The sequence below is a fragment of the Lichenostomus cassidix genome, chromosome 7 (genome assembly GCF_008360975.1).
Source record: "Lichenostomus cassidix isolate B80296 chromosome 7, HeHo_3.0, whole genome shotgun sequence".
NCBI classification, from domain to species: domain Eukaryota; kingdom Metazoa; phylum Chordata; class Aves; order Passeriformes; family Meliphagidae; genus Lichenostomus; species Lichenostomus cassidix.
In genome coordinates this window covers 11,520,659-11,544,787 of record NC_139488.1, presented here as the reverse complement: position 1 = coordinate 11,544,787, position 24,129 = coordinate 11,520,659, and the positions used below count along the sequence as shown (strand labels likewise).

General features: G+C 41.0%; 1 protein-coding gene across 2 annotated transcripts in view; it reads right to left on the bottom strand.

Annotated features, from left to right (window-relative positions):
* BMPR2 (bone morphogenetic protein receptor type 2) overlaps nucleotides 1–17,897 on the bottom strand; it is a 107,350-nt gene extending 89,453 nt beyond the window's left edge. For both annotated transcript variants that reach the window (XM_085066186.1, XM_085066187.1), the window contains exon 1: nucleotides 17,765–17,897. In XM_085066186.1, the coding sequence (XP_084922312.1) occupies nucleotides 17,765–17,840 (76 nt within the window). In that variant the 5' untranslated portion in view covers nucleotides 17,841–17,897. The remainder of the gene's footprint in view (nucleotides 1–17,764) is intronic.
* Between the last annotated feature and the right edge of the window lie 6,232 nt (nucleotides 17,898–24,129).

Genomic DNA, 24,129 nt, shown 5'->3' with positions numbered 1-24,129 from the left:
TTTTTTTCTTGTGGGGAAGTGGAAGGGGAACAGAGAGAGGATTGCTCATTTTCTTGACAAAGTACCAAAATTATAAGCCTCTGAAAAACTTCAGAAGAGGTTGTTAGTTTGGAAACTCAATTCTACACAGACCAGCAGCACTGGACATGCTCTACAGTCTCTCTAGGACATGGGATTGTTGCACATGCTGCTTCCATGGGCAGGTAAAAATCTGCTGCTTTACGAATAAGTTGAGGTGAACTTCAGGTTCTCATCCATCACCATTACCTACTCCGGTAAAGCTGGAACTAAAAGCATGATTCTGCCTTCTAATCTCCTTGCTCTTGTCAGAGAGGTCACACAAAATAGAAGAAAAGCCCAAAAATATGAAGAAACTTGGTATGTTAAAAACAGTGAAAAGACAGAACACAGGTCAGTGGAGAAAGGAGCAGTGGTGCCACTGCTCAGAAAAGCAGATAAAAGCAAAGGAGGTAAAAAACAAATGAAAAGACCAAAAGCCAGGGAGAAGATGCAGCTGAAACAGAGAAAAGAAAGACTGGTAATGCTTGTGGTCTCCAATACAGAGTATCTCTGCCTTGCTTTGTAGAAGCAGCTTTTTATTCTTCCCTTTCCCCTGCTTACTCTCCAGGTCCCTGGCATTTATTCCATTATTCTGGTCACAATGTTGAGCTTAGGAGAAAAATATTATTGTAGCAAACAGTAGGAAATAAACTGATCAGTTCAAAGAGATCTTTTTAATAACATCTTGTTTTCACTATATGAAGTTTTAAGTTTGTGCCTGTTTTTCTTTTTAAATTAATTTCTTCCATAACCTTACAGCAGAAAGCTCTCACCAGGCTATCTGGATGCAAGACTGCATACTTCTATTCTGTAGTATTTAGAGAACTACATCAACAAATAAAAATGCTAAGATGCCATGTATTTTTAAATGGTTTGCTGCAGATTCCTGTTTAGTACCAACACAACTACATACTACAGACCTGAAAGAAGGAACATGTTCATACCATGGCAGAGACATAATTATGCACCTCACTAAATTTTCATGTGCATCCAAGTAGTAAATCATTGAAATAACCATTTCTGTTAGAGATGTCTTATCCTTGCAAGTATTTACCAATACTCTAGCATACATTCATCTGTATGCTACAACAGATTGTGATATTTCTAATTTTACTGTACTTTTTCACAAATATAGTTTGACATCTGTACCTAGTTAGAATGTTTGTCCCACAGGAAAGAAAGTATAGCTCAGTGTCCATGTTCCCTTTCATAATGGTTTTCATATGGCCATAATGTAAGGTTTGGCAATGAGAGCATTTTAATTCAAGAATCTAATAACACTATATTGTCCATTTTGGAACTTGGATTCCTGGCTCAAAGTTCCAGCTGTCCACAGATCACTTAAAATATTGTCTCCTAATTCCAAAGCTAATAATTTTAATTAAGACCACAATCATCCTGGGCTTGCTCTCTCCCACACACAAAAAGCCTGAAGAAAAATTACAAAGCTCACCATTAGCAAAAATAATGGCTGTTACAAATATGAAGGGATTTGAAATGAGATTATTACAAGAAAAAAATAGCCACAACTACATTAAAGTTTCACCATAGCATGTGCATCTTAAAATTCACCTAACTGCACTGAGAAGTTGACAATATCTGAGTAAATCCACATAATCGGCTTTTACTGATTCTCAGACAGCAGCCCATAGGACTCCCTCACACTAAACTTTCTATTTGAGATGTGAAAAATTAATAGCTTCAGAGAAGGTTAAAGAAAACACTCTTAGGGTTTCATATGTTCATTTAAATGTCCTTTGGGTCTAGGAACTCCTTGGTATCTACAGAGAAACCAGGACTCAGAATAATTCTACATGCACCAGTATTAGACACCAAAGCATTCCAACAACATAACTGGATAACGCTAAGGCTCAAATTACCTCTTCTATCTTCTAACAGGCAGAACAGGCACTTGAAGAATACTGGGCAGAAGAGAGGAAAAAAAGGGGGGAAAAAACCAAGGAAATACACAAATACGAAAAAAAGGAAATAAAAGTAATGAAATTCCAACGATGTGTTCATGTCTCTACAATTTGGGTTTTTTTGCAATATAAAACCCCAACCATAGTCACTGTCAAAAGAAAAGGAAGAAAACAAGTTACATAGGGAACATTCTAGTTTCCTGCTGCTTCTAAGAAAAGCAGTGAAAGCATGTCAGAGTACAGACACTTGGAACTGCTAATTTAGATGAAGCTTAAGATTAGAAATTCACTTTCATCTAAAATAAGGAACATCCACCATGTGTCTACCAAATAAACACTTTTTTTTGCTGAATCATTAAAATATATTTAAATAGTTGGGCAATTTTACACACTACGTCGTTAGTCATCTGCTTGGCTTTCTTCGCTGTTTTATTAAACACCTCAGAAGCAGCTCAATCAAAAAGACAAGGAGTATGAGTGGATGATACAAAACAGCAGATATTTGAAATCTGTGGCCTGCTTGGCATAACAAGTTGAAGAAATGTAATGGTCAGGAATGATTTTAAAAGTCAGTTTAACTAATCAGAATTCAAACAATAGGGTAAGACACAAAGTAAAACATTCCAAAATATATTTGAAATGACAGGGTTTTCTCTTTTGAGCTTTTTGCATAGAACTGAAACAGAATGGTTGAAAAAGTAACAGAATTAGTGAGAAAGTAATAAATGCATTTCTAAACCTTCCAAAACCAAAATTTCCTTTTAAAATCGGTGTCTCTAATAGTTATATGTTTTGCAATAAAGCTGCCACTTTTCATAACTTTTCTCTGTGAGAGCAGCTCTATTTAGTACAAAGCTATCAAAACCAGCTTTGTACTATGAGATATCTCAAAAAACCCATCAGTCTGGGATTGTAGTGAAAGGATGGTGAATTGGATGCCAATGCACTCGGAGGCAGCAAACCTCTTTGCTGGTGGCACACTAAGCAACAGCGAGATACTTCATCTCACTATGGTCCTCCTCCCACCCACTGTCCATATATTTTTATGTACTGTCAGGCTTTTGCTCGTTACAATCACAGTTAGGCCTCAGTGTTTGTTTTTTTTCCTTTTAAACATCTGTACAGCAACAATCAGCATGCATAGAGCAAGTTCTCAAAACACAATTGGTGTTTCAGAACAGAACACCCAGGGAATGAGACTTGTCTCCACGTTCCAAGAAAAAACAAGATTTATGGCAACTTAGACAATTGTTTAGAGGGGAAAAGCAGCTATTTTTAACTATCCTTCTTAGTGGCTGCACTTAAGGGAGGCTCCCATTTCCTTTCTTCATCTTACGCAGCAGCCGTAACTACTATTTCCTTTTCCTTCAGCTGTTTTTACAAAGTCGCAGCTTGCAACTATGCACTGTCTTCAGTACTGTCCCAGGTTCAAAGCAAAAGCCAAATACTGCTCCCAAACCAACTTCTGCCCTGAAGGGCAGCAGACAACTTTACCTTTGAGTGCATCTATTTCTGTTCCACACAGAAATAGCAAGCCTGAATTAGGTAGGACCCTGAGGCCAGCCAGGGGATCCAGATTGAAGCTGCTGGTGTACAAGTGCAAAAGGGGGTGCAGAGCTCCCACAGATTCTGACTGTGCTGCTTAAGCACTGCTGCTTGGTGTGATCAAGTACAGGAATCTACATGTAGAGACAGACAGCACTATATGAATTGTCAGCTCCTGATGGCCCAATCAAACATTTGGTGGATCACTGAAGAGGAATTTAGGAGCTTCTCTCTTGGAGTACCATTGCTGAAATCCCAGTTAACTCTGACTCTCATTTAATTCTGTATATTTTAAAGCTATGAGATGCTTATTGTCATATGCTAGAGCAAGTCTTCTGCAGTCCTTAACAAAACTAGATAAATGCTACCATATGCCAAGTATGGGACATGAGAAAGGAACTCTATCTTTTTCCTCAGATGGAGACATTTGAGATGAAGACAAATTGTGTTCACATTTGTATACATTTGGTGAATAAAAACCGGAAGGATAGGAAGGGCAGAGCAAGCAAAGGCTACAGCAGTTCTAAGCTAACTTCCAAAGCCTGATCTCATCAGTATTGCACAATACAATTCCAAACACAAAGATGAGAATTCAAAATAAATCTACGAGAACTACAAGGAAAGGTATCTTGCTATCACACTAATGACTAGATACAAATCTCCAAGAGAGATGATCATTTTCTTTTTGAACTGTTACACCCACCTTCCCCTGCCACACAGGAGTTGACAACACTGAGAATAATTTTGGTTTTTGTCTATGCAGTGACAAATTATATTATCAGCTTGCCTTTCAAAAGTCGTGGAACCTTTTAATAAAATGCACCAAAGGATAAATAGTTTGGAAATCTGTGGCATGGAACCTGTATATTCCCCAAGGACTGAAAGAGCCCGTCACAAAATTTTACCTTAACTGCCCCCTCTCCCCAGATATTAACCAAAGCTTCATACAATTCTTCTGAAAGCATTATTTAAATATATATCTGAAATCACTTCCTTAATTACTCACTCAAGCTCATGCATGTTTAAAAGAAGTTTAGTAGATGAGCCACCTCTAGTGAGCTATACTGAGGCAAGTTTAGGTAGGCAATGAGTATCCTACACTGCCTCTAATTTCACCCCACTGCTTCTCCCCCAGAACAAATTATACATCCACAGCAAAGCTGTCAATTAAGATTCTCAGAGTTTGTGTGTGTGCTGAAAGATAATAAAAGTAGAAAAATAAAGGAGCCTTACTTTTTGAAAGCATAGCAGAAGAGTCAGAGAAGCTAAGCATTCCTCTAGGGAAGAATAAACTTCAGTCTCTTGCACTTCCTTTATGCACCGCAGTTGATCTGAGCACTTATCAAAGATCTCTTTTTAGTAACATGATACAACTAGTTTCTTTTCATTAAAGAGAAGAAATGCATAAAACAGCAATGTTCAAGTGGAAATAAAAATGTCTTTCTACAATAACTGAAATAAGGGCAGTAAGTGAAATTTAAGAAGAGATACTATCAAGAAAGAAGCACACAAGAAGAACCACCTCTGAACTGGGGTATATAACATCCAAGAGGAGGAGAGAAGCAGGAAAGTCTGCAACTGTGAAATTCAATTCTCTGCAAGAACATTACCCCTTTTTCTCACCAAATGAGGCAAATACCCTGCAGAGAAAAACACTTTATAAAAACCATCACAGTCATGCACAAAGCATCTGAATTAAGGTCAGATAATTGTTATATTTTAGGGGTTTATATGACTAATTTAATCTTTATTATTAATGCTTTGTTTTTACATAATTCTGATTTTGTGAGTGAAAATAAAACTACAGAATCCTGCTCATTCTCTGCTAAACACATTTGCATCTTTCCTTCTTTAAATGCTCCACTTAGATCTTAATCTGCAGGATTATGATCTCCTGCTCAAGCACAACAATTGACCAGGGAGAAGGAAGAATGTCCACAAAGCCAGATAACATAAAACATGAAATTACAGTGGTAATTATCCTACAGCAACTCAGCATCTGCATACTCACAACTTCTTTCCAAGAGCTATCTTAACACTTACTGCAGGTTAGGAGCATGCACAGAGTTAGTCAAAGCACAGCAGCTGTCAAACGAGTTTCCATCTGAACTCATCCTCTTCCTTTACATCTCTTTGTTCAAGAGTTAACAGTTATCCTCAAGCTGTCATGGTGCATCTTATTCTTTGTGCCTCCTGTGCTATTAGGGGCATCTACTATTAACTGTCCTCACATAACCATGAAAACCTGAAAATACCTTTCCACACTTTCCTCAATAGCTCCCATATTTTTCCACTTGTCAGTCCTCCCCAACTAATTCTGGCAGTGTCTATGCAGAGACCAGGCTGACAAATCCAGCAGAAATATTTAAACAGGGCTCACTTTGAGCTACATCACACTTACCTCTTTAATTTGCTATGCCTTAGCAGTAGACAACATCCACTCTCACAAAATAAAATACAATAAAAAAGCTCTTCTACTGTAAACACTGAAAAGTCAAAGCTCACTCTATTACTCTTCAGTTAAAGAGAGCTGAGGTTCTACTAGCTCTTCCTAATACTTATTGCTCTAAAAGTGCACTTCAAACTTCCTCCCACCTCAACTAGATAATGAGCTTTTCCTTCAATCAAATATAATTAACTGTACAGCAATTCATTAAACCATTTCTTTCAAAAACCACCACCCCTATGAAATGAGAGGGAACCAACATTCTGCAATTCAGATTGCATCCTTTCAGGTGAGACCCTTAACTCCCGGACCTGTGTTGCTGGTGATGGTACTGAGCTCTCCACTTGCCTTTCTGCATGCCCACCACAGCACATTCTTTAGCTGCAAGGTCACTTTTAAGAAGGTGATTAGCCTTCCTTGTTTGCTACAGGATGAATGATGCTCTCGTGCCTGTCTAGACTGAGACTTGATGGAATGCAGTTACCTCTGCACCTCATATTCCCACACCTCACGGAAGTGAAGCAAGTCTCAGTGTTATCAATTAAGCCCTGAAACTAACTGCTTTATGTAATTGCCACAAAGGAATTTACTATCAGATTCCATCGCATACGTCATCCTCTTGTGCTATTAAATATTTCAGCTAAATGTAATAACTGTTTGTTTGTGGTATTCCTAGATTTTAAACTATTCAGTTGCAGTTATATGTTGAAAGCACACGTCGGTAACATAAAGGTAAATTCATGACATGCTTATTCTAACCATCCTAAAAAGAATAACAAAACCGAGGGTGGAGAAGGATGGACAAATCTAGGAAAGAATCAAGACACAAATACCTTCTTCTGTAATAACACTGGTAAACATCCAGCCAGGATGTCTAGTTTTATCTGGAGAAGCCAAGATACTGCAACAGGCTTACACTGCAGTGTTTCCTGGCAGTCTCACTAAAATGCCTGATCTCCAAAATCTCCATCAAGTTCAAAGAACTAACTACAAATTTGTACAAATGAATAAAGTATTCAGGACACGGGAATACTACAAAGGCTTGTGGGATTACACCAGCAGTTTACATAATAAGCATCTGGAAATAGAATATAACTGTACTGAACTTCATTGTCCCAAAGTGATTTAGGGTTTAAGCTTATAGCATGAACACAAAAATGCAAAAAAAGCAACATCGAGAGGCTCAGAACTGGCATCATATCAGCGTAGAAAGGGAAAAGTGACTTATTTATATTCCCATTTAAATATAGAACATTTACATAAATGCTCATTTTCCCCACAGTAATCAGATACAGAAGACAAGTTAGTTGATAAAGCAAAAAAAGTTTAGTATATAGAAATATCTGAATTTATCTTCAGTTAGAAGCCTGTCTAAAGCTGTTGATGTCTTTGGGTTTTTCTTTTGCATGATATGCACGAACATATTGCAGGAAGACTGGAAGTGATATACAACACTGTCGTTAAATGTATGTTGAATTCTGATGTCTGAAAACTATGGATTTAACTACATTTTAAGATTTGAACTTGGCAGAAAAGATACCATATGCACAACAAATACATGAAACCAGCATCAAAGAGGAGCCATATCTTGTCTTGCTGTAGTAAAGCAACACTGAAACATAGGTTCTGTATGTAAACTCCATAGCCATTCAATCATTTAAACTAAGCACTGATTTTCACAAATACATAGCAAATTTATGGAAGATTAATTATAACCAAAGTGGAAAAATCATAAAAAGGATTGAGATTCTAAGCAAATTCTTATTTCAGTACAACCGTGGATTATTCAGGCTCTCTGAAAAACTTTTCAAAAATGTTTTTTCAAAGTTAAAATTTTGGTTTTCACCTGCTTCTTTACAGTTCAAACAAAAACCTGTTGCTGCTATTACCATGAGCATTGGCTGCACACAGTGCAGTTCAGACAGAATTCTGGGGCACATTCTGGATGTACTGGCAATTTCAGATCTTTCTCACCTAGCTAGTGCAAGCTTTGTTCTGAAACAGGCCAGAGTAAGAGTACAATGTACATTGCCTTGTGTGCTACACATAAATCTCTATTCTTCACAATGGGTCCCCCGGTTTTTAATGAGAACCTTTATTAACTGCAGAGCTATTTTCTTCTCCACCTATCTTCTTCCCTGGTTACTGGATCACCAACTCTGTTCCCAGTTTTGTTTATACCACGTTAGAAGTCTATTCTTTATTTTTCTGCATGCCTTATTACGTTCTCAGCCCAGCTCTTTTGTTACTAACCCTCTCCCACTCCTCTAAAACCAGTCAAGAAAATCAAGTTACTGGCCATGATATCACTTTGACAATATCTGCTTCCTTTTGCGGACCTTCACTTCTTTAAGATGAAAGACTTTGTTTTGAAGACTGCTTCAAAGTACCTAACATCTGAATAGTTGTTTCCACATTTAACTCTTCCACTCCTCAACAGAACTCAATTCAACATCCCTCTGAGCACATTCCCTCTTCAATACCTCTACATTTCCTCAGTGAAGTGACTCCTGCTCAGAATATTCTTACCAGTCTCATATATCATGGCACCACTTATTATTCAAGTGTCTCAGGACCTCACTGATTTTTCTCCCCTGCACACTGGAAAGTGAGAAGAAAATATTCTTACATTGTGAAACCACAAAGTTGTTTGAGTTACTGTATTATTACTATATCACTAGTCTTCCTTATTTTAAACAGACCCCCCTTCTCCCCATTTTTAAAATTAATTTCCTATGTGGTCATACCTGGACTGTGTATTCCTGTGCCCAAAGGCCACATCTTTAGTTTTAAGTAGCTATATAGTCTACATACAGATTAATAAAATAATAATTAGGGGGTTATTTGTTTTGCACACAAAGATTCTATTCCAGTATTTCTTAAAATAAGGGAAGCTAAATTTGCTGGCAGCTTCCTTAATGGTACTACATCTCTGACAGGAAACAATAAAAGCGAACAAAGTCTCTCTATTTGCCACTTAAGTTATTTCTAAACCTGTATGGAAAAATTCAGGAATTGCTAGATTTAAAATTCTTGGCTAAAACAATGCGAAACAACTGTGACCAAATAATTGTGTTCTGCTGCAACAGCATTAACTACTACAGATTAAATTTAACTAAAATTTAATTAGGTCAGATTCATCTTAGCATAACTAAAAGAGAAATTATTTAACAGGTCCTGATAGAATCTGGATGTAATTAATAGGTGTAAAGTTTACCCATAATGCAAAATAAACCATTTATAAGGACCATTTTGAAATTAAGATTACCATGCAAACACTAAATTTGCTAATACTAAAATATTAGGTTTTACAGTGGAGCATATTGGTAGGATCAAATTTTGGTAACATACTGGGTACATAAGGCTACATGCACACACACACACACACACACACACACACACACACACACACACAGTTTCACAATTCATCTTCACTGTATCTATGTAATACACATTAGAATTGAGAATTTGCATATATTCTATATTAAAAAGTTTAAAGAGATCCAAATACTGCCGCGGTGGGCATGAGGAATGATTTGTCCTCCTGTTTCCACATCTTTTTTCACTCATTTAGATTCACTGAGTCATTCATCCCTGCCTGCAGAGCCGAGTAAGAATAGCACAGAAGGCTGGAACGAGTTCTTCCACTTCTCAGGCGAGTCCTTTTCCAGCAGCCAGGGAGGCAGGAGTGTGTGCCCTGCTCTCCTGTTTCAGCTGCAGAGCCCAGGCCTGGCTGGTTATTTCAGTCATGGCAGCTGCTCCGGCTGCAGCTCCCTGGCCTGGGCCATGACAGCCAGAAATAAAGGAAAAGAACTTCAAACATGCAAACATGAGAAACCAACACCGCAGTGGCATCCAGACGAACTTCATTACAGGGCTCCTTTTATCCTTCTCTGATTGCAACTGAAATTATTTTAATACAGAAAGCTTGTTCTCAGGCTAAGTGCCTGCTCTGCGTCTATATGGCAGTGCCACTGTCTAACTAAAAAGAGGTGCTACAAGTTTCCTACTACAACCTTCGTTTTCTTCACCTTACTATATTGGTTTTACATACCATTCACATCTCAGGCAGGTAAATATAATAAAAATTTATATGTAGGAACTTGGTAGTGGGTTGGGTTTTTTTTATCCTAATTTTCAGCTAAGTCCCCTCTCTTTAGAAAAACATTTTGTGGTGTTTCGGTTTTAAACAAATAAAAGGACCAACAAAAATTCACAGCATAATAGCACATAATCTTCTGAAAAAAATATGTCCACACCAATATTTTTACAGCTTGGAAGGTATAGGAACACTAAGCCTCCCAATTAAATGAGCTTCACTGATTTCTCTCAGAAGGACAGCATCAGAAGGAAGGACTAATTTTCAAGTAAGTTCAGCAACAAACTAACTACAATAGAACCACTCCATCACTAACAAAAGCAGGCATTTTTAGTGGATAACTAAGCATACTGCTGTGAGATCATTTATATAATGCAATCATGACTATAGAAAATAGCTTTAATAGTAACACAACCCATAGTTTTTCCACACAGAAGTTTGTCAAGTCTAGCAAAGGACTGTAGATTTAGAAAAATCTAAAGAAGGTTCTTTAGCATGGATGGTCTGTGAGTTTTGTTTCAAGTATCTGCTGCTTTGGTTGTAGAAACAAAATATTTTATTTTTAACATATTTTTAACATAAAACCAAACCATACTGAGGAAGTCTTGTAAGGCAAAAGCTAGAGCAGTAGAGCATGTTTAGTCAGTCACTCTTGTCACTGAACTCCATTAGAGCTTCTCACACCAGGTAAACCTGACCTTTGTGACTTAGGCAGAGGGAAGTGCACTCCAAGCCAAGAATGATGAGCTTGAGAGATGACACTGCCAACGCCCAGTACTTTGACATTAATTAAGTGCTGCATTCTCTAATGTATAAACTAAGGAACCCAATTAACATACGTGACCTACGATCAGACTTACAGCCATCTCACCACCACAAAAAAAAAAAAGCCTCTTACCCATATTTTCTTACACCCATCCTGCTTACAACTCAGAATAGTGAAAGCATATATTGTAAAACAAGGACCATAAATGTCAGCTTTTGGCTGGACATAATAATAAGAGCTTCTGTACAGATTTGTTAGTGGCAGGTGGGCAAGGTAATGCAAGGCTCCCTGTACCACCACCTGTGTCACTGTCTGCCATTTACTCCAGCCCAGAAGGTCACTGTACACACCTTGCCCTTATTCCTGCTTAAATAAATAATAAAACTATTTTTTATGCACTTCACAGATTGAAGCAAGTATAATACATTACAAATACATTCAAAGGGACCACAGGAAAAGTCTAAGTTCCAGCACTGTTGGAAAGAAGATCATAAGGAAGCTTGAAGTGTGGGATATCTGAACTACAGTGTATACACAGGACAGTCAGTTAAACCCAGTTTTGAAAGTGTGAAAAACAATGCATACCATTTAAGTTACTCATACACACTGTTTAGTTCCTAAATGGATGACAGCCATTCAGTAAAGTGATTTGGGCACCGTTTTGCAAGGTCAGTCAAAAACCTTGGCTACTACATTGTCTCAGAAACACCAGTTGTTCCACAAGCAGCAAACTAATTGCCTGTAAATGTGACTCTTCTGTAATTGCCTGTAAATGTGACTCCCACACTTCTCAGCCTACTCCCATATCTCCCACAGAAGGGATCCCTCATTCTCCCCCCAGTCTCCTACAGCATGCCAGATGAGCAGAAAACAAAATACACTGTGCATAGTACAGAACAGTGTATGCACCAACATACTACCAGTGTCCCTGCACTGACTGGGCAGCCAGTGTTAAGCAAAGAGAATTACCTAGGCTGAGTTGTGCTCCTCTTTTTCCTTGAAAAACCTCTACCTTGGAACTTTCCTCTACACACTTCCTAATTTTCATGCAAACGGTAGCAAATTAGTATCTTGAGACTTTTCTCATCTTTCACATATGGTTGAAATTGGCTAGCAGATTAAGGAGTTGAGAGGTGGAGATAGAAAGGTTCACAGACGCCAATGACAGTCTTCTGCGTCCATAGTGCCTATTTTTCCTTCCTTCTCTCACAGAAATAACAAACCAAAGACAAAATACAAAGTACTGAGAGATGCAAAAGGTAGACACATTTACAGTTCAAAATAAAAACCATGATTTGATGCAAACTCAAGAAGGCAACTGGCAAAACTGACACATCCCAGTGACTTGAAACAAAATGCCATCACCACCCAAAAGCTTGTGGTTTCCAAACTTACAAGGCGGAGGGAAAAAGAGAAGGGTAAAGGCATCATCTAAATGACTTGGTCTCTCATTCATTTTCACAAGAAAGAAGTCTTCAAAACAGCTACCTACAACTATGCTTTCTCTCTTCCCAGTGCAAAAGCTTCATTCCACTCATTCTCCAAGCAAGTCTGACAAATGTTCAGACACTATCTCTGTCTAGCTGTCTAATACGCCTTGGTTCTCATCCCACAGCAGACCAGACTGAATCCTTCATCCTTTCAAATCTCTCCTGCCCGCCTTTCTTCCTCCTCACCACACCCCCTGACTGACCTCTCCTATCAGATTCTCAGCTGCTCAGCCCAGCTTCCAGCTCTGCAATTAGCAGATTAATAGACATCTCGAGTCAGGAAGGCACCATCAGAAATCGACATTTTGGGAAGAGCATAGTTATCAAAGTTTTTTAAAACTGCATTTTAAAACACTGATGGTCAACTCAAGGTTTCCATCACAAATTACTGCAGCCAAGCTCAAGACACAAAGCTTCAACATGGGAACTTATCTAGACTGATATTCCCTGGTAATTATCTGTGTGTACTCCACACTACATTTTCAGGTGGATTGCCACATATTAATTAAGGCATATCTTAAACAATCTTGCATTATAAAAGAGGGGGGGAAAAATCTACTACTGTTGCATTATGAAAAACATGATAATGAAGCACTGTAACAGGCCAGACTACCTAGACAGGCTGTGAAATCCCTCTTCACAGGAGATTTTAGAGATGTTAGACAGACATTATTATCTGAACTTACACAACCAGACCATGGAGGAAATAGAGAAATCACTTCCAGCCTTATGCTTTTGTGAACTTATGCTTCAGAGAAAAAAAAACAAACAAGGAAAAAAACCCCAAAAAACCTTACTACCAAAAACCCCAGACAAGTAAAAAAAACCAACAAACCAAAAAAAAAAAAAAAAAAAAACCCAAAACACAATAAAACACCCAAAACAAAACACCATAAAATGCACACTGCAGAACATCAGTTGGCCTACTGAAATGTTAATATTTTGGGGAACAGTTCTTGTATTTCACTTATTCTTAAATTCAAAATCAAGCAATGAGTAGCTCCACTAAGTCTACAATCTTAATAAAATTAATAGTTACTGCCTGTAAGCTATGCACAGATTCCAGTCCTACCCAACATAAAGCATCACCCAGCCTGTTTTATTCAGGGCATAAACATTTTGTTCCAAATGAAACTTTACACTCAGCTCACAGCCCTGACCACGAAGTTACATTCTGCCCAGAAAATGACAGCACATATTCATGGCACAGCCAGGCTGAGTCCAAACACAATGCAGCTCCAAGTATCAGGCATTCTGTTGTTAGGAATAAAACATTTCTGAAGAACCCAATATAATTTCTTGTGTCTCTAGTGAGAAAGGCAGAGGGAAATGGCATCTGCCAAGGAAACAATACCACTGACTATACAAACTGCTGAGAAATACTTAATGGAATATAAAAAGGAAGGGGAACAACAATGTAGAAGTCAACAAAAATTTTTTTACAGAAATTTGTAATAAGTGCTAGGAGACACCATCAAAACAGCCACTTCAACAAACTTCACTGCAGGAATAACTTCAAGAAATACAGTTATGCTTCCCTCTTTGTCCAGAGTGAAGTGAGGTTGGCCTGCCTTCGTCAGAGGAGGATAGGCAGACAATTGAGCCAAGCTTTTATACATGGTTTCTTTGAGGGTAAAACCATTCACACTGAAACAAAGTATCTGTGTAACATCTCAGGGCTTGAAATTTGGGTTCCTTGGCCACCAGATGAGCACAGCTTCCATTTCCTCACAGGCTGCGGCTACACTGCACAGTGAAGTACCCAAGTACTGACATTTGCTTGGAAACTCAAACCACCTTAACTGAAACATCACAGAGGTTCGTACAGGCTGATTTACCTAATGGAAAAAAGGCTCTTCCCAGTGGGGTGAAAGGCTGTGTGCAGAATGCTGGGCTTTCACAGCTACACTATTTTTTCACACAAGCACACAGCCCATGAAGCCCTAGCCTGCCATCCAGGCTGCACTTGTGTCTATGGTTATCCATCAGGCACACCAGCGTGCTCCTCAAGAACACAGCATGCTTTCCATCTCCTAGGCTAATATTTCTGAGATAGCTCCCAACACAAAGAGAAAAATAAACTTACTTTTTAGGTTACATTTGAATAAACCATAAACAATGGTTGTAGCTCGAGTAAATAAGTAGAAATTGGGGTGCAGATGAGTTTAAAACCCACCCACCCCACTGTTTAAGATGCAAGATACACAGTCAGTTAGTAATTCGAAACACTGAATTAGAGGAACTGAGTTTAATATCCAAAGGAGATTCTTCCTCATGTCACCCAATTCATGTCAAACAAATTATGTTGAGATTCTAAAGTAACTTTAACCAGCAAAACAGAATTAGATAAAGATGGTTCAGTTCACTCATTTTAATTAATAATTTAAAAATCATTAAAAAATATTTCACTCTCCATCTAATTCCTTTCACACTCTAATTTTTGCAGCCCTGTTGAACCACATAGATATAGAATTATGAAATATTCCCAAAGATAAAAGGATATTTTGTTTGCTTTAGTTTTAATTTTATACTTTCTGCACATAATTTACACATTAGACAATGGAATGCTGTCTACCCTGGACATGTACGCAGAAGGAAAAGTGGTTCAGTATTGCATATCACAGAACGTAAGCAAGTGAAATGAGGAAAGATTGTATCTTTAATATCTGGTCCTATGAACACCCAAACAAAATTCTTTCGCAATACTGGGGAACAGCTCAAAGGTTCACCTCTTCAGGCACAAATCCTCATGATTAACACATCAGAATCCTCTACAATATAAAGACATATAAATATGTCTCATAGTGCTAAACAAAACATTTAGAAACAGGTATTTCAAATAATTTGGGAAATAAAGAACAAAGTGCTGCAAACCGTTTTTGTTCAACACTGCTTTTTAAACCTTTAGCCAAGACTGTTGTCAGCAAAATGTCTTCGCTCTGTAGAGAATGTAGCATTTCTCTTTACAAGGACTAATACATGATTTAAATACAGATTTACCAGATAACTGTTAAGATTTGCATTTTATGGAGGAAGCCAGTAATATTTTCCTTCTAATAATCAGCAAATATTTCTGAATTTAGAGCTAGTTCTTTATTTTATCTTCAATTACAAAGGGAAAGGAAGAACCACATTCTTTCTTCATTCATATTTCAGATTATGAGTGGAACTATCACCTACAGCCCCACTGTAAATTTTTTTGTCATCTTCTTTATTCATCTTTTTATCTTCCCTTTCCTATCCATACCAAGCCCAGATCTTTGTGGGGCTCTCCCCACAGAGGTCTAGATATTCTCCTCCAGACAGAAACTTAAAAACCTGTTATCAAAATACTTTCCTTCTGATGTCATGATTTTGCATTTATAGGCACTCAATACTATACACTGCTGAGATATAGTATCTGTTCACTAATCAGAAGAAAGAATTAGTAGGGGTTTCAAAGCCACAAAGGCAGCATTTTCACTCTGATGGGAGTGTACAGTTCATACTTTGGGGGAGGGGAGGAGAAGAAAGAGTGTTGGCTCTTTCATGAACATAAAAGGGCAGAATTAAACATTAGTGTAGCTTCACCATGCACAGACATTTTTTTCTGAAATGCAGTGTAAACTTAAAATCAACCATTAGCTTCTTTAACTAAAGCTCAAATCATCCATGTAATTACTTTTACAGAGGATTATGACCAAGTTTTTTTAAATGTGAATTGTTAAAATTTCACAATTAAGAAATAAATCACAATGGGAAAATAGGTTCCTATTCACAAAGCAACCAACCAAGCTGGCATCGTTAATACTCTTTTAACAAGGCAGAACTGAAATACTGGGAATGTTGTTGCCAGGTCAGAATGGAAGAGAATTGGGTAAACTGTGCAAATGGGCTCCTACAGCACCTGCCCAGCCCTTGGCCTGCTACAAATCTCTACTTGCTCCTTCAGTAACCCTTCTTCATCAGGGCACAGTAACTACCAACTCACTGAAGTTTTCACAAAGGCAAAAAAAAGGCCTACAATAAAAAAAAAAAAAAATTGAAAGAAAAGTTAAGATGCTGGGCATTCTTGATTCATATGTGCTTTAATACCAAGATTTTTGACCTTCAGAAGTCCCTTCTCCCAGGAAAAAAAAAAAGAGGGGGAAAAAATAAAAACACTCCTCAGAAACGACCACAGAGAGACGCTGCAGACATCCATCTAAAATAATGGCAGTCAAAGGTCAGCATGATACAGGGAACATCAAGCTTTTCATTTATGAATCTTCCTGAAAGAGACCTCTTAGTAGGCAGAAGCAAGAAAATTAGGGACTATCCAGTCAAAGCGATACACAAACTGCCTAAACATGTGTCATTTACAGGATTTTCCTAATAATGACACCAAGTATCTTCAACTTTGACAAATTAATTTTAAGACCTGACTGAAATATAACATGGAAACTACCATCAGCTTGTTGGGTCATCTTTAGCTAGATTCAGCAATTTTCCGACAAGATTTGCTTATGAACTATATATACCCAGCAGCTTACAAAATAACACGAAAGAAAGCAAGCACTGCAGATTGGATCCCGATCTGTAAAACGACAGAAAAGTCGTAGGAGTCTTCCAAAAGTGCTGGGAAATGCATACTGCAAGAACAATTGCCTAACAAAGCTGGGCTACAGTCAAAGGCTCCAACATGCTAATCTGTCACCGTGACAGAAAAGCAAAGGATGCCAGACCAACACACATCTCTCTTCCAACACCCTACGTATGTAACACCGAGCTTCCGAACACAATTAAAAATAGGACTAGAGTGTCCAAATATATGACTGAGGATGCTCTTAGCATTTCTGCTTCCAACTTCTCGTTATAAAACAAGAGTACTCTTCAAGATCTTTCAGCATTCCTTAACATTGGGGTTTTTTGTGTTCTATAATCACAAGTGACAAAAGAAATATCTCCATATTTGCTTCAGATGTCTCCAAGGGAAAAAAAATACCCATTACAGTAATTCTGTTATAAAACTACAGCACATGTGTAAGGCCCCGAGAAGCACCGATGCTGATAAAATTAAAAATGGCTGTGCCCGAAGATCCCACAGCAAAACAGGCACAGTTCTGCTGACGATTAAAATATATATTAAAAATTCCTCCATTACCTTACAAAGGGCGAGGTATGCAAAACAAAAAGATTATATATATTTCCAAAACTGAAGTAAGTTATTAGACAAGAGATGCAGATCTAAGCAAAGGCATTCTTACTGAGCGCAGGTCGAGCTCATTTACACAATAAAGCAGATTTTATTCCCCGAGACAGTTAACGTATCAGGATTTCAAAACTTTTATCAGCCTTCGCCGCCGAAATAGATGCACAGCACTCCGTAAGGAGGCACAGATGTGCCCGAATAGCAGCGGACCCCACCCCCTTGCCGCTGCCAAAATGGCCAGTTCGTTCCGCCCGGTGGCTACTCACCAGCCGCAGTGCCGAGCAGCAGGGTGGCACTGGAGAGCAGGAGCACCAGCACAAGGTGCTGCAGTGAGGCAGGCATACCTGGGCAAGCCGCGGTTCGAGTCGGGAGCAGAAAAAAAAAAGGGGGTTAAAAAAAAAAAAAAAGCCAAACCCCGAAGAGAGGAAATTCCTCCTGCTTTCGCACAGCCTGCCTTAACTCTCTCGGTTTACAATCTCGTCTGGAAGGGCAAATGGCAGATGAGAGGAGCCGTCTTCGCTCTTACTCCATTACAGCCGCCTGCCGTCATGCCTCGGGAGCCGGCAGCGCTCAGCGGACACGGGGGAAGCGCCTGGCTCTGCCTCCCAGCCCCGAGGCATCTCCCCCGCCGGGGAGCACGGCGGCACGCTCCCGACCCCGCTGGGAACCGGGCTATTTCCCACGCAGCTTCACGACATCGAAGAAAGCGCCCGGTCGGGAAGGGAACATATCCAGACGCGCCCACAGCGGTGTCAGTCAGCGCGGGCCCTGAGGGCTGGCCGGGCACGGAGAGCGAGCTACGGGCACACGGCGGCGCCGCGTCCCATCCCGGCAAAGGTCTCTGTCCTCTGGCCGCCCCTCCTCGCTGCCTCACGCTCCGGGGAAGGCGGCGGCGAGGCCCCCTGCTCTCACGGCGAGCGCTGCGGCCGCATCCCGGCCCATCTGCCTCCCGCGCCGGGCGGGCTCCTCTGCGCTGCCCCGGCCCCCGCCGCAGCACCGACGCCACCCCCGGCCACCCCGACAAAGGTGGGGCCCGGGGCGGCGAGGCCCCTCCTCGGCGGCTCCAGCTGCGAGCGCGCCCGGCTGCCCTCCGCGGGCGAAGGCCCTTCGCCTCCTGCGCCTCCCGCCCCGAGTTTCCACAGCGCCGGGCAGCCCGGCCCGGCCTCCTCCCGCCGGTCTTCGCTCAGCCCGTCCGCGCCGCCAGCGCCTTCCTCCCCCCGCGCCGGGCTCGCCGGCGAGGGGCCGCTCCGCCTCCTTCCCCTGCCCGCCGCCGGCTGCGGGCGGGAGCCGAGCGAGGGCCGGAGCTCCGCCGCCCGCGCCCCCTCTCGCCCGCCCGCCCCAACAGCACGGGCGGCTCCAGACACAAAGGGGAGTCGCTGCAGCCGCCGGCCCGGGCGCCCGTCCCGCCGCACCGCCCCCGCCGCCCGGCCCCGCCCCGCACCATAGAGGTGGCTCCAGGTAGGCAGAGCGGGGCCGCCGGGCGGAGCTCCGCAGGCTGAGGGCGGGGCGCGGGGCCGAGGGCACCGCCAGGGTTAGGGGAGCTGAGGGCGAGGGGCGGCTCCGTGAGGCGGGGAAGGCTCCACCGGCCCTGCCCGGGAAGGCCGCGGGAAGGCGGCTAACGGCCCCCTCAGGCAGCCTGTCTGTCAGAGAGGCTGTCAGCAGGGAGGCGTGAGCTCGGGATTCACAAAAAACGCCTGTAACAACACGAAAAAAACGTTTAGCAGTCTCTGAGATTGCATCATGTTTGAACTCCGTGGCCTGCCTGTCAGGCACCCCGGAGCTTGTGCTGCGGCCTCTGGTTCAAGCCCCCGTTATCTGTGTCCCGTGAGCTCCTCTAGCCCTGGCCATACCACCTACTGCTCTCCCGCGGGGAGCCCAGGAAAGCCACCGAACCACAGAATTAAACAGCTTGGAAAAGACCACTGAGATCATCGGATCCAGCCTGTGACCGATCACCCCACTCTGTCAGCTAGACCATGGCACTAAGTGCCACGTCCAGCCTTTCCTTAAACAACTCCAGGGATGGTGACTCCACCACCTCCCTGGGCAGCCCATTCCAATATCGAATCACCCCTTCTGGGAAGAATTTCTTCCTAATGCTGAATCTGAGGTCCACCCAGCTTGTATGGCTTCAGCCACCTCTCCCAAGTAAAACCATTATTTACCTCTTAAATTAAAGAGATGTTATGCTTTCATAAGAAAGCTGAAGTGAGCCCACTGAGCTGTTTGTATGCTTTAACCTTTGCTATATTGCACAGGACCAAAGAGATAAATTGAGGCCAGCAGCTGATGGGAGAACTGTGACTGGAATGTAGAGTCTGATGTTCTGGCCTAGCAAGGCTCTTCCAAACAAGTTTTACAGGCTGTAGCATAGAACAAAAGGTTCTTAAGAACACCCTGCACACCGAAGGCACCTTCATATCTGGGCATCACCGAAGGTTTGATTATGGGAAATGCTTCCCTCTGCCAAAATTCCTATACCAGTTTCAAGAATGGGATACAAGGAATACTAATTCAGAAATCCAATTCCACACCTCAAAATATTAAATGCTATTACATAAAATGGCGTGGTTGCAAATCAGAGTTACAATTTTAGTGATAATAAAGTTTTCTGCATAACTTCATTCCTCTTCACAAGCCATAACAGATGAAGGAGATATAATCTGATACTTTGATCATCAAGAGAATTATTAAATAAATTGTAATAGGATTTTCATCATTGTGATGCTTTGGCCTGGGTCATAGTTTTGACATTCCTAGGGTCAAGATGAATTTATACTAATAGTGATAAAATGTTTTTAAAATTTCCTACAATGTTTTTTCTTCCAATCTATGCAGATCTAACTTGGATACTGGTGAAACAACAAAATATAGAATCCCAGATTCTATATTCAATTTGTATTGCCACTTTCTAGAATTGCAACCACATGTTAACCACAGTATCCTTCCTGTTATTTGTGGAATGTGTCAAGAAATAACCTTTAGAAGCAAACACCCCCTCCCCACCCAGCAGCCAGTACAGTTTTATCTCCAAGAGAGGAAAAAAGCCCCAACACTGAGTTGGTTTTTTTTCAATACCAAAATCCAGTGTTCTTTTCTGGTTCCAGAAAGACACCAAACTATGCAACACACCTGCCCAGCTGTACCCACCAATAAAAGAAGCGAGAACTACTTTGTTCAATGAAAACAAGAACCTAGCCATGTGGGTTACACAGCACTTTCACTGTTTAGATGGTAAAAGAAAATTACTGTAATTGTTTATGACGTGTATGAAAACCTGCTCAGCCTGAAGTAAATGTCAGAAGTCTTCCTTGCTTCAATGGTTCTAGTTTTGGCTCATTAATTAATACTAGGAGTTCTTCTCTACAAGAAATTGTACAAAAGCATATATTCTTCCTTAAAATACTTTTCTTCTCTCCACAAAATGGATTGGATTTTTGTTCTGTGTTTTCCTAAAATGAAGGAACAAGACATGCCATTTTTAATACAATTACTTCCTTTTAGTTTCACAAAAACCCCAAACCTGATCAAGAAAACACCCTAGTGAAGGCCATGGAGCTGTGCATCTGCTTTGCCTGAGTTTATATCAGGCCCTTGGACTAATCTCACAGACTTGCAATCACAGCAGTTTGCAAGAATTTCCTCTCCTTCCCTAAGCTTTTTCGAGATCTCCTCTGCAAGGGCCAGGTCCCTCCTAGCCCGGTGTGGCTGTGAAGGCTGCAAAGGGCCCCTGGTCACACCCCGATGCCAGGCTGCAGAGCAGGAGCTGCTGCTCCCCTGTTTCCCTGGAGCTGGCAGGACTGAGGGGGAGCTGACCCCCACTTCACCACACAGATGTAGAAAGTAATTGCTGCTGTCCAAGCACAGAAGCAGCTTCCTTTTCCCACGGTGGTGGGAGGAAACAAGAGATCCAAACTGTCAGAGTCAGGCTCGCTCATTGTTATGTGCTTGGACAAGAACATATTTATAATTCTTCCTGTGATATTGTTTTATCTGTAAGCTAGGATTTAGCTGTCCTGATATTCAGCAATGTCAAGTAAGGCCTACAGAAAAGCAGTCAGGATAATGAGAACTTGCAGAGCTACAGGACAGTAAATCTGTGGTGCAGGTTCAGGTAAAGGTAAGGGGGAGACAAGAAAAAACATGTCAAATTTACCAAGATTTGAAAGACAATATTCTGACTGAAGCACTGTATTTCCACCAGGAAGAACTCCAACCAATGCAACAACACTATTGAACTTAATGGAGACAAGATTGTTAAAAAATGATATGAGGAGGAAAGACCTTAGGAAGCAGATGGTCTTTTGCAGCTGTGTTCACTGTTATCATAGCCAGGCAGAGGCAAGGCTGCCCCAGGAGCACAGTCATGGGGCAAGGACAAGGAGGACAGTGGCAGAGGAGTCAGGGCCTGGTGGCTGGAAGCTCCCCAAGATGTGAGTCAGATACAGCAGGGGACATGTATCCTGCCCTTGGGTGAGGGAGCTCTGAACAGCACAGGCACAAACAGCACGTGGGGGTTGCCCTTTGCTTCAGCGAGACACTGAGGAGAGAAATGCGGCTGATAGGAGGCTCAGGAGTGTCCTGCTCTTGGTCAGACTGATGCAGACACAAACATGTTGATATCACTTGCAAATTCAACACCACACGTAAGAGAAATTAAACATGTCCTTGTTAGCAGCATCTCCTTTAAACAACACACATCTTTTTTTTTAATTAACTGGAATAAGGGAAACTTATTTTCATGCTACCAAGAGAGTATTCCAATCAGTAGAAAATAAAATGAACAAAGAATGAAGAAAACTGAAATGAACTATGAAACAATAGCTTTAGTTCAATTTCTTTTCAGAAAATCCAATGTTCAGGCACTTTAAAAAAGATTTCTCAGGATGGGTTCACTGTTATCCAAGAGTTTTTCAGCACTGATGCAATAGAACTGTTATCATTGTTAGGACTCTGGGGACTGTTCCTTTGACAGGGCCTTTCATGAAGTCAACAAATCAGTTTAAAACAAGCCATAAATTATATTTGGCTGCCTATCAGCTTGGCCAGAGTGTTCTCCCAGTGCTGCCATAAGTGTTGGGGAAAGAATATAACAATATATCCAGATATTTAGCTTTTAGGGGAGATTTTTTTTCCTAATTTAAAAACAAAGCATCCCCCTAGCATTGACTTTGATGCATAAACATATGTTGGAACAGCCATCAAGATGTTTACAGACTTTCCTACAAATAAATACATCCGTTCTAGATCCTAAGTGATAGCTTAATAAATAATCAACTTGGTACAGATCTCCACAATGAATGCCTGCCACTCATTGCTAAATCAGGGAACTGTCAGCAAGATCATCTCCCCAATCTTGCTTCTGTAACTGTATGTGGAGAGAGAGGTGATTCCTGATAGACAGGATCCAAGACTCCTATAGCTCTCTAGATGTTATTAACATCCTGAATTGCAGCCAGGACGCACTGAAAAGACAATAGTGTCTACTTACAGTCTGCTGAGTTAGCAGCTACAGCTTCAGCCAGTGCAGCCAAACAAGTAATCACACGCAGACGTCATTACCTTCGGAAGTGTTTGGTTACTTGTTTTATAAAGATTTTCCCATCAGTGTCCAATCCTGGGTGTTGCAGACAGGCATTAACATACCCCGATAAGTCCCCCTGGAGTCAGCGTAGGGAAGGTGGCTGGGGAAAGACCACAGTTACAGGGAAGCAGGCACATATGCATAAAGAAAAATTATGAAGCCTCTGGGGACTTCAGAAGCAATCTGAACCCAAAAGTACCTTCCTCAGTCATGGGCATGTTTCCTTGGGAATAGGGAGAGAGAAAAGCACCCTGTCCTTGAGAGCCTTTTTGCAACCTACCAGCAGCACTTTCATCCTGTCTGAATTATTGTTGGGTTTTGCTTCTTTTCCAGGGCTTCATATTATCTTGGGAAAACAGATTCTACAAAAGAGGGACAGAGGGACACCAAGCTGTGACTGAAATCCCAGAAAAGTCCTTTGTGGGGTAAAGTCCTGTTTCTTTGTATTCTTTCTAATATGCAGGATAAGCCCTATCCACAATGGTCAGTCTGTCCTGCCAAGATGTGAGAGTGGGAAAACCTCCAGTGGCATCACATACCAGAACAGGCTCTCATGCTCCCAATTCTACCAATAGCCTTAAGGAAATGGTAAATCAAACTCCCTGCCTCAGAGGGAATTAATTTCCCCTTTAGTCCAGTTAAATAAGTAAAATAATCTGTAAATAATCTGTGCCAGACATTACTTTTGGCCTTTAGACTCATAAAAATCTGTCTGAAGGCTGTTATGACTTCATTTTTCTTTGTCTCTGAAGCACAGAAAAGAGCACCTACTGTTGAGCTTTTGAAAAAAAAACCAAAAACATTTGTGAGTATGAACTAGTAAGTGTTTTCAGACCTGAGTTTTTCTAACTCTAGTAGGCTGTTGTGTAATCTACTACGAGGTGAATCACACTGTGCAATGAAGTCATGACAGTATTTGACATCAACATCCTATATCAGAAGAGGTTTGCAGCAGCTTTGTTTACCTTTTGATGGCAGGCTTTTAATCAATTTAATGCAAAAATTAATTGCACCACTTTTATGGCAGTCACCAGAAAGAGCTATTCT